General features: G+C 40.0%; 1 protein-coding gene across 1 annotated transcript; it reads left to right on the top strand.

The window, feature by feature from the left end:
- Positions 1 to 1,097: 1,097 nt before the first annotated feature.
- Positions 1,098 to 9,576, top strand: TOMM7 (translocase of outer mitochondrial membrane 7). Its single transcript, XM_038557082.1, has 3 exons — positions 1,098 to 1,283; positions 5,103 to 5,151; positions 9,355 to 9,576. Exons 1-3 carry the CDS (start codon positions 1,181 to 1,183, stop codon positions 9,368 to 9,370), a joined length of 168 nt encoding a protein of 55 aa, XP_038413010.1. The 5' UTR covers positions 1,098 to 1,180; the 3' UTR covers positions 9,371 to 9,576.
- Positions 9,577 to 9,935: the final 359 nt, after the last annotated feature.

The raw sequence follows: 9,935 nt of genomic DNA, 5'->3' as shown, positions 1-9,935 counted from the left end.
ATATATATTACATATATTTCTCTTTACAGTAATTAGTGAAGCAAGTTTAATGCAATGCAATCTTAAATTCTTTCAAGGATTAAAATGAACTGTTGTGTTTGAAACACTTAACACAGTGACAGGCGTAGAATTCACAGGTTATTATCATGAAGATGAGCCAAGTACAGGAATAGCCATAAAGCCACGTGAAATTTTCAGTGCCACTGGGCACTGAAATGTCATAATGGATCTTGGGGATAATCCAGGAAAGCCTTCAGGGACAAGGCCTTAGAAATCTCCTACACCCTTAGAGATCAAGAAGTCCTAGGATAGGGTCAAAAGCTCAAATAACAACAGTGGTCAGGCAGTTACTGAATCACAAGCTGAGAACTCTGGCTACACATGAGAATCACTTGGGAAACTTCAACGGCAACCCAATGGCCAGGTCCTATCCCTCAGTAACAGACTTCCTAGGGGTACATCCTCATCAGGCCCCCCGCACAGAGCCTGCCCCTCTCTGTGTGTGTCTCTCATGAATAAATAAATGAAATCTTTAAAAAAGTTTGGCAAGTAATATATGATGTTAAATAAGAAAAACAACCAAACACTGGAGGAGTCCAAGAAAACATGGATCATAACCTCCCTTGCAGCTCAGCCTTCACTTGAAGAAACCGATACTGAGAGAGGTTAAGTAGCTTGTCCAAGATTACACAGCAAGTCAGACTAAGAGGCCGGAAACAAAACAAAACAAAACAAAACAAACCAACAAAACCCACACTCCTTTTGAATTTAATGTTCCTCCTGCATCAAGCGAGGAACACCTGGAGGTGCACCTTAAAAAAAATAGGTAATACTGTGGGAAGAGAAAGGGCATTCCAGGCTGAAGGAGGCTCAAGAGCACTGCCTCCAGTATCCCACAATCAGCCAAAACAGGCGAATTCCTAAAACGTAAGGAAAGTAAAATTCAGACTTTCAGCAGACGCGGGACGGAGGGTGGGTTGGGATGAGCCACGCATGCGCCGTCCGCAGGTGGCGCCTGAGGCGGGTCAGGTCGGGCAGTGAATTACGACCTTTGCCGGCGACGCTCACGACTCCTGCCGTAAATGCCGTGTTTGGCGCGTGCGCATCTCTTTCCTTGTTCGGCGTTCCCTACGCTGCCGCTGGGGTAGAGAGTTGTCGCTGCGCCGCCCTTGCCGTCGCCATGGTGAAGCTGAGCAAAGAGGCCAAGCAAAGGCTGCAGCAGCTCTTTAAGGGCGGCCAGTTTGCCATCCGCTGGGGCTTTATTCCTCTCGTGATTTACCTGGGTCAGTAGGAGAACCTGGGAGAAGCCGGGAGGAAAGGGCGTGTGGAGGCCTCGCCTTCATGTTTTGGCTTCCAGGGCGGGAGAGGGAGGCCGGACCACGCGGCGCACGGCCTTGGATGCTTGTCTAGTCAGGGGGGTCGCTCTAACCGGAGTTCGAGCCCCTGTTCTGTTCTTTACTGTTTCTTAACGGTCTTTGACAAGTCACGTAATCCTTCCCATTCCGTTTTTCCACGTGTAAAACGGAGGTGATCTCTACCTGTGAGGATAGGTGGGAGACGTAGACGACCTCGATGTGTTTGAAAGCGGCTCATTCCCTCGGTTACTGGGGGTGGGGGGTGGGCGTCGGGCCGTTTGTCCTCCCCTCTTCAGGTGGTCGGTCCTAAGTGGAAAGAGGCCTGTAGACCTCGGGGGTGTGCTGCTGCCTTGGAGCCTGAGTGCGACGGTCTGAGTTGGATTTCTCTCTGCCAGCTGAGAAGCTGTACGGCGAACAGTTTGGATGATTTTTGTCATAGATCCCATTTTATAGGTGAGAAAATCGAGTCAGAGAAATTTCGTTGCTTGCTGAAGGCCACAGAGCTGTTCACTGGGGAGCTATGAACTCAAGTAACGGGGCACCAGGGCCCATACCCCTTTTTTTTTTTTTCTTTAAGATTTTATTTATTTATTCATGAGAGACACAAAGAGAGAGGCAGAGACACAGGCAGAGGGAGAAGCAGACTGCGGGGAGCCCGACGTGGGACTCGATCCCGATCCCGGGTCTCCAGGGTCACGCCCTGGGTCGAAGGTGGCGCCAAAGCCAGGGATGAGCCACCCAGGGCACCCCGACCATACTCTTAACCACTATGCTGTACCGCAAAGATTTGTTAAGTGCCAGGCAAATATTTTCTTTTTTTTAAAATTTTTTTGAAAAGTTTTTTATTTATTTTTTTATTTTTTAGTTGTTTATTAAGAGAAACTATTCCATAACCCAGTGTTCGTGTTTCTTAGCTCAGGGACCCCGGACAGTCAGTGACAAGCTTCAATGAAACGCAATCCAAAGACATTCTTTATATTCCAAATTCACTTTGCACTCTGAAAGATATCGGCCTTCTTCATCTCCTCAGAATCTTTCATGGAATCATAATTTCTGTAGAAATCTGCATATGCCTTCTTTCTTGGTTCGGCCACAGCAAACTTCTAGAAAGCTGCAACCCCCAGGGATACAGCGAAGGCTCCAACGATATGAAATCGCAGACGCTTGGCCAAAAGGCCTCGCATCTGAGGTTAAGGCACTTGAAGTCATGGTAGTTACTCTCCTTAACACCTACCTCAAACCTAACGGTCTTCCTAACAGAAATGGACGGCCCAGGCAAATATTTTCACCTATAGGGCTGCACATTGGGATTTTATCCTATTTCTAGCCATGGGCAATTTTTAATTTCTTGAACCATCAAAGTGTAGGAGACACAATGTTATGTTAGTTTCAGGTGTACAACAGTAGTGGTAAGGAAAAAGCCCCAGCTGTCAGTTGGCACAAAGTTTGAAATTTTGTTAAGACTCAATTTCACACTCTTTAAAAGAGTCCTTCCTATTTGTCTTAGGTGTCCTGCGTTGTTCCAGGTAAAGCACAGTCGCTCTTAATCTTGATGGAGCCTTTGATTATGCCGGATGTTTTCCAGGTGGCTGTGGCTCAGTTTCCCCATGAAATTCGCAAACCATCGGATTATCTGGGGACTTCTATGAGGACTTAAAAAAGATCCTTTTTTTCCCATCCATTTCAACCCCTCTCCCCCTTTTAAAGCATTAACCTCCAAGATCTTAGCGACTTTGTATAAGTGTCCAGGATTGGACCAGGTAATTATGATAGCCTGCTCTTCTTGCAGGCTGTGTTCCCCCATCTCCTCCCCCACCCCTCAAGTGTTTACTTGATGGTAGAAGGGCCAGCTTCATTGTCAAGCACTAGGACCAGCTCTCCTTTTAGCTAAGAAAGATATGGGCACTCTGATTCTTCCCTTTCTTTGTTCCTCCTCCTCTTCCTTTGTTTGTGTGTGTGGCTCCTTTTATAGCCTGCTCTTGCCTTCTTGGTTCCCCTGGTTTCTTTGCTGCTCTATAAGTCTTGACCTATACCTTTCCATCTTTCTCCCTTTTTTTGTGATTGCTTTTCTACGCCAGAAAACTAGCTGATTGCTACATTCTGTGTATCAAGGGTTTTGGTCTGAAGAGAATGTTTGTTTGTTTGTTTGTTTGGTTTTCCTACCCTAGAGTTTATTTTTCTTTTTGTGCACACTGGCTGTATTCTCGTTCTTAGGACTGCCATTACCGTGATTTTCAACCTAGCTTCCACTCCAGTTGACCATAATGTTAGAACTGTCTTTTCAGTACTTTTTCCTTGTTAATCATTGTCTTTTTCTTCTCACATCCTAGAAATTTAATTTAATTTCTAACCTAGTTCCCAGGTAGTTTCTTTTTCTTCTCCATCTACACTCTCACAAAAACTTAAAAACTGCAGATTGAATTTCTTGTGTAATTTAGATTTATATATAACTTTTAGGGCTTCAGGGAGTACACGCGCATAAAGTGCTGTAAAGTAGAACAGACAGTGACATGATAAAGAATCTGTTGGAAACTGACCAACACAAAGATTTTAGTGAATCACCTGCTGGAAGATAATTTTTCATGGTGTCTTGAATTTCTACAAATCTTGTAGAAAAGAGGCAGAGGTTCTTACCACCCTTTGTTCCATATTCTTAAGGATGTTTGTGGAGTGAACAGCCTTGGAAAATAGTATCTCAAAAAAAAAAAAAAGGAAAATAGTATCTCCTTTAGAGCAATGGGGAGACAGTGGTCACTGCCCATTACAACAGACTGGTTCCTTAAACTCAAGTTTTATCGAAAAATGATGACATTTTAACTATAGTTACTGCTGGGAGTAATAAACTCTCCCTTGTTTCTGACTCAGGATTTTGTGTCTTCTACCAGCATCTGTGAAACTGGCAGGCTAATTTGTTGTCTTGAAAATGGGGTAAAAATTCATACCCCCACAGTTCTTGATGCACTCTAATTTTGATCAGTCAGCAAATTAGCATATGTTATCCAGTTAATTAGTAAATATATTTTAAATGGCAAAAGGTTTATATGATCATACTTGTAATAAATGTGTTGGCTTAATTAGGTTTTTAAACAATAATTTGGTTTTTTTTCCCACTCTTTTTTTCTTCCAACGTTTGTTGCTTTATAAAAAGGGGTTTGTGGGGTATAAAATAAGGTATCCTCAATTGTTTATTAAAAGTGTAGTTTTAAAAAAGTCTTTTTTGCTCTTTGTAGTTTTTATATCCAGTATAGTTTGGTAGCTGTGTCATCTTTTTTCTGGGTAATGACTAAGAATGAAAGTGTATGCTCTGGGCTATGGTGCTAATATATACACAATTATATAAGAATAAGGTTATTCGTCCTCCCTACTGATTAGTCCTGGACATAATCTCATACTCTAGTTAAAATTCAAGACTAGGGATGTCTGGGTGGCTCAGCGGCTGAGTATCTGCCTTCGGCCCAGGGTGTGATCCTGGGGTCCTGGGATCGAGTCCCACGTCGGGCTCCCTGCAGAGCCTGCTTCTCCCTCTGCCTGTGTCTATGGCTTTCTCTGTGTGCTGCTCATGAATAAATAAATAAAATCTTAAAAACAAAACAAAACAAGACTGTTCTGTAGCACACAGGTAAATTTAGATTTAGTAGATCATTCTAGCTACTGTAGGTTGAAGAGAAACGATTATAAATGTTATGTCTGCTAGGGTTTTTAAGTTATAATTTATTCTGTTTCTCTCTCCTTCCCCCTCTACCCCAGGATTCAAGAGAGGTGCAGACCCTGGAATGCCCGAACCGACTGTTTTGAGGTACTGCTCTTACAAAGAAATATTTCAGGGCAAATATTCATTTATTAGTACTTAGTAAATTAGTTCAATTATTAGATCACTGGGAAGCAAGAATCATAGTTGTAGGCATTGTAATGGGGCTGTACTAGTCAGTATAGTTTTGGGCTGTTGGGAAACTGCAGCAGTTTGCAGAACAGTTTAGCTTTTGTTATTAGGTTAATTGCTTTCTATCTCCTTCCTACTTTGTACTTACTCTACCACATTGTAACTGTAATGAAACATATTTACAAGAAAAAACTAATCATCCTACCATTTTGAGAGGTGAATGAACTCTTTAATTATCCATAGTTCTGTTTTCTCATTCAGGTAAGTACAGTCTTTTAGATCATTCTAACAAGAATATGTAGGATTTTGTTTTCTTCACCTAAAACTACAGTTGGTATCCCATGTTTTTAACTTTTGTTGATCACTTAGGTTTTTCAGTTTTTCAGTTTACATAACAGTACAATGGATATTTAGATAGATTTTATAGGTTTTGATTTATTTCCTTATAAATTCTCATGGGTATAGTAAGTCAAAGTATATAAACATTTATGACTCTGAAAATGCATTGTCAGATTTCTTTCTCAGAAACAGTCTTGACAGTGTTGGATAAGCACTTGTGAAAATTTTACACACACACCATACATATTCATGTACTCACAAGTGTATGTATATATGTATACTTGTGAAAGCTGTATGTGTATGTGTCTATATGTACATACATATATATAATCAGAAACAGGCAGGTTTGCTTTGTAGGAAAGACTGATATTTATGTCACGTTGGTGACCAGGACCTGTACAGGTGCTATGTGATTTCATCTTGACCCTCTGTCTTACAGATCTTTCTTTTGGATTGCCCTAATAGACTTTGCATTGGCTCTTCTAGGTTTTCTGTTTCTTCAGATTCCTACTCTAAGCCACTTTTTTTTTCTAGAATGGGCAGAAAGTAATAGTAATACTTATAACAGGTACTTTTCATAGTTAACTGTTTTAGGTGCTTTATATACAGTATCTCTAGTTGTCACTTCAGTACTTCAGAGCAGGTCACCTAATTGATAGGTGGTGAAGTATATCTGTCTCCAAAGTCTACACTCTTTCCACTGGGTCCTGTGGGCTTTCCCAGATAATCTTACCTCTTTTCTTATCGTGGTGGCATCTGATAGGAATTTTCCTTCACCCGCTCTGTCTAACTGACCTCTCCTTTATCAGAGGAAGGGGTTTTTCTTATAAGTTTCTAGTGTATGTGCCCTCGACTTGTCCATTTCTAAGATTTTGTTTTTAAGTAATATCTACACCCAATGTGGGGCTTGAACTTAAAACCCTGAGATTAAGAATCACATGCTGTAATGACTGAGCCAGCCAGGAGCCCCTCAATTTGTTCATTTCTGTAGTTACTCTCTTTTTCCCTGATAACATTCTTTAGTAATTTGCTGCTGCTTTTCTTCACTTTCCTCTCCCTTTAACCATTTGTGGTGTGGCTTCTTAAAACTGCTTTCAGAGATCTCCACTATGTTTCTTTTTCTTAGCCTCTCCCTTTTGAACTGTAAAATGGGGACTTGAGGTAATGTATCTGCTATTTACTAGCCAGATGACCTGAGAGCAGTTCTTTTCATAGGGATTTCTTACCTTAGGAAACATCAGAGAAGGGACTACCTGGTCAAGTAATGTGAACATTTTCCAGGTACTGGAAATTATCATCTAATACCTTTTCCCAAGAGGCCATTAGCCTTTCTGGAGTGAAGTTTCCTTTTTTGTAAGTTGGGTATAATATTCACTTCATAAAGTATTCATGAGGATTGAATAAAAATATTGTATATAAAGTGTTATGAGTATTTGGCAAGTGAACAATTAACTGCTAATTTTTAATCTTTTCTGTGTCATCTTCTTTACCTCACTTCTTTCTTCTGTGAGAACTTGTTCCAGCTACCATATACTGCATGCTGCCGCAGAATAAACCACGTATTTTCATGCCTTTATCCCAATGCTTGTGCTCCCTTAACCTGGAATGCTCTTTCTCTTGTTTCCATAGGTTGGTGAAAACCTATGTCTAGAAAAGCCCAATCTCAAATGTCATCACTTCCTTAAATCTTTTCCCCCTTCTAGCTGAAAACTCTCTGAATACTTGTTTGTGTGCATCATTCTCTGCCTTACTTATGCTTGTTGTTGATTTACATTACATTTTGTCCTGTAAGCACCTAAAGTAGCTGCCAACAAGAAAGAGTTGGATTAACTTAATTAATTGCCTCTGACCTCTTGGTGTTTTTTTGGACAGGAATTAATATCACATTGCATCTTTTGGTAGGACTTTTAGATAGGATCTGCAAGATGGGAAATAGCATTTTTGTGCCCCAGGTGGCTGAGGATCCAGAGGTAGGACTAGAATGTGACTTTTTATTGTACCTTTTTTTGGCTTCAGTTATCCCACGAAGAGTTGACCCTTCAAAGTTGCATTCTGGATGGAGAAGCCACCCCCTGCGTTTTCATTTCTTCACCATACACCTTATTAGTAGTGCTCTGTCCTCTCTGGTGTGCTTTTTCATTCTTTTCCGTCATTAGGGGCATCTTCTAGTTTTCTTCCAGTGGTATTTGAGATTTAGGGGAGAATTGATAGAGTGCCTGGAAAGGGTTGTTCAGTTTTAGAATTTCATATACCATGCTGCTTGTGTTGTGGAAACTGACTAGAGAGGCCTTCCTGGCTTACCTGTACTGGACCCTGAAAGGGACAAAACTGCTAGGACATATCTGCTAGGATTACTATTAATATAAATGTTTTATTAATATAGAATTTATTATTCATTAATGTCAAGTTTGTTGTTTGTGCATAAATTTATTTGTATAATACTTATCTAAATATTAGCTCATGATTTACTTGTCTGCTTCCCTTGCTAAATTGTTGGGTTCCTAGGAGTTAGAACCACATTGGTCTTAGTGTCTGTCCTCTTTCACCCAGATGGCACCTTCTATGTGGTCAGCAAATGTTGGTTGAAATGACTCCATACACAAAATGCAATACTTTAACAAACATGGAGGAGTAATTAGTAAAACATTATTTAGACAAAATACATGAACACTGAGGTTAACTAAGAGAATCATTGTTCCCATTGTCTATGTAAGGCCAAGGAAGATCTGTTTTCTTTATTTTGAATGCTCATTACCACTGAGAAGGAGACTTTCATAGATGAAAAGTTCATTTTTATATCAACCATATGCACAAATATTTGAGGTTTAATGGAAGATTTTAATATACTTTTGAGAATTAGAAATAGATGAGTGTTTGGCTTTTTCCTAGGCAAAGGGAAATACTTAAAAAAAAAACTTCATAGAATATTCAAGTTATTTTGTAATGCAGTTTTATTTTACATGTCATATTACTAGCAACCACATTTTTAATCAGCAAGACTTAGAAATAAAACACCTCTAGTCTTCCTCCAGAGTCGTGTTAGTTAGGATATGGTTTAGGAATTTGGCCAGAATGTTTGAAGTAAGATTTATTTGAGGCTGAAATTAAGGCTAGTAATTGCTCCTGGGATGTTTGTTGTAATGGTTAAGAGCACCTGGGTCAGGGGTGCCTGGGTGCCTCAGTCGGTTAAGCATCCCACTCTTGATCTAATCTCAGGACCCTGATCTCAGGGTCATGAGTTCAAGCCCCTTATTGGGCTCCATGCTGGGTGTGGACCCTACTTAAAAAAAAAAAAAAGCACCTGGGTTACATCCCACTCTGCCACTTAAGATAGGTAACCATCTCAAAGCCATGGTTTCCCTGTAGTTAAAATAAAGGTTAGAAGAGTTGGGAACTTCCTATACAGTACTGACCCATAGAAGCATTCAGTAAATGTTATTTTCAGCTTTACTGATGTGGTATTTAATAATGATGGAGTTTTATATTGTGGATTCATCAGTCCTTCATGTTAATGAAAATCATTAATCATTTATCTTTTGACAGACCTCAACTTACATTTTCCTTTGTGTTTATAATAGGTAATCACACTCAAAAGTAACAAACCTGTATTTAAGTATATATCTTTCTTTATTTGCTCAATGAGATCAATCCTTGCCTAGTATCTCTGAATTTGATAGATGAGTAAACACAAATGTAAATGTATATAATCTTCTAATTCTTAAACCGTTTAAGCTTTTACTTTGGGGTTTAATTTATTTCTCCTCTTCACAAACATTTTAGCTTACTTTGGGGATAAAGGTCACCTGGATTTGGAAGCAATCAATGGACAGGAACAACATGGAAGGTGTGCGCTCTGGCTGGGATAAGAGATGGGACACCGTTCAGACATTCACCAGGTTGAATGGCACAGGGCTCTTCTCAGATGAATCTGTGGCAAGAGTGGAACTTCTACTGACTTATTTATCATAGACTGTATCAAAATAAATGTTTTTAACAATGTTATGTCTTGAGTCCTTTTTGAATGAAACATAATGGACTATTAGGTAAAAATTTAGCCTTTTGTCTTTTTCAAAACAGTGAATTTATATATATGCCTAGATGCTACCCTAAAAAATAGAACTTTCAAGTTAATTCCTGGCCATTCACTTAACATGTAGATTCCATTTTCCTTTTGCATTGAATTAATAACCTCTGGGATTTTCTAAGGTAGTAAGAATATAGACGGTTCTCAGTTTGGTGAGCTGGCCCTTACTTCCTGCATGTCCCTGGAGTAAAGTTGTTAACTGAAAGAAATGGATTCTCTGGCTCTGTTGGTAGAGATGGGAATGGCTTTGGGGAGTTGTGGGTCTGATTTATTTGTC

This window comes from Canis lupus, chromosome 14 (assembly GCF_011100685.1).
Source record: "Canis lupus familiaris isolate Mischka breed German Shepherd chromosome 14, alternate assembly UU_Cfam_GSD_1.0, whole genome shotgun sequence".
NCBI classification, from domain to species: domain Eukaryota; kingdom Metazoa; phylum Chordata; class Mammalia; order Carnivora; family Canidae; genus Canis; species Canis lupus.
This window is presented reverse-complemented; position numbering and strand designations above follow the sequence as displayed.

Excerpts from the sequence above, each read along its gene's own strand:
- TOMM7 (XM_038557082.1), top strand. The coding sequence starts at position 1,181 with ATGGTGAAGCTGAGCAAAGAGGCCAAGCAAAGGCTGCAGCAGCTCTTT. Across the intron at positions 1,284-5,102 it reads TCCTCTCGTGATTTACCTGG|GATTCAAGAGAGGTGCAGAC; the intron begins GTCAGTAGGAGA and ends CCTCTACCCCAG.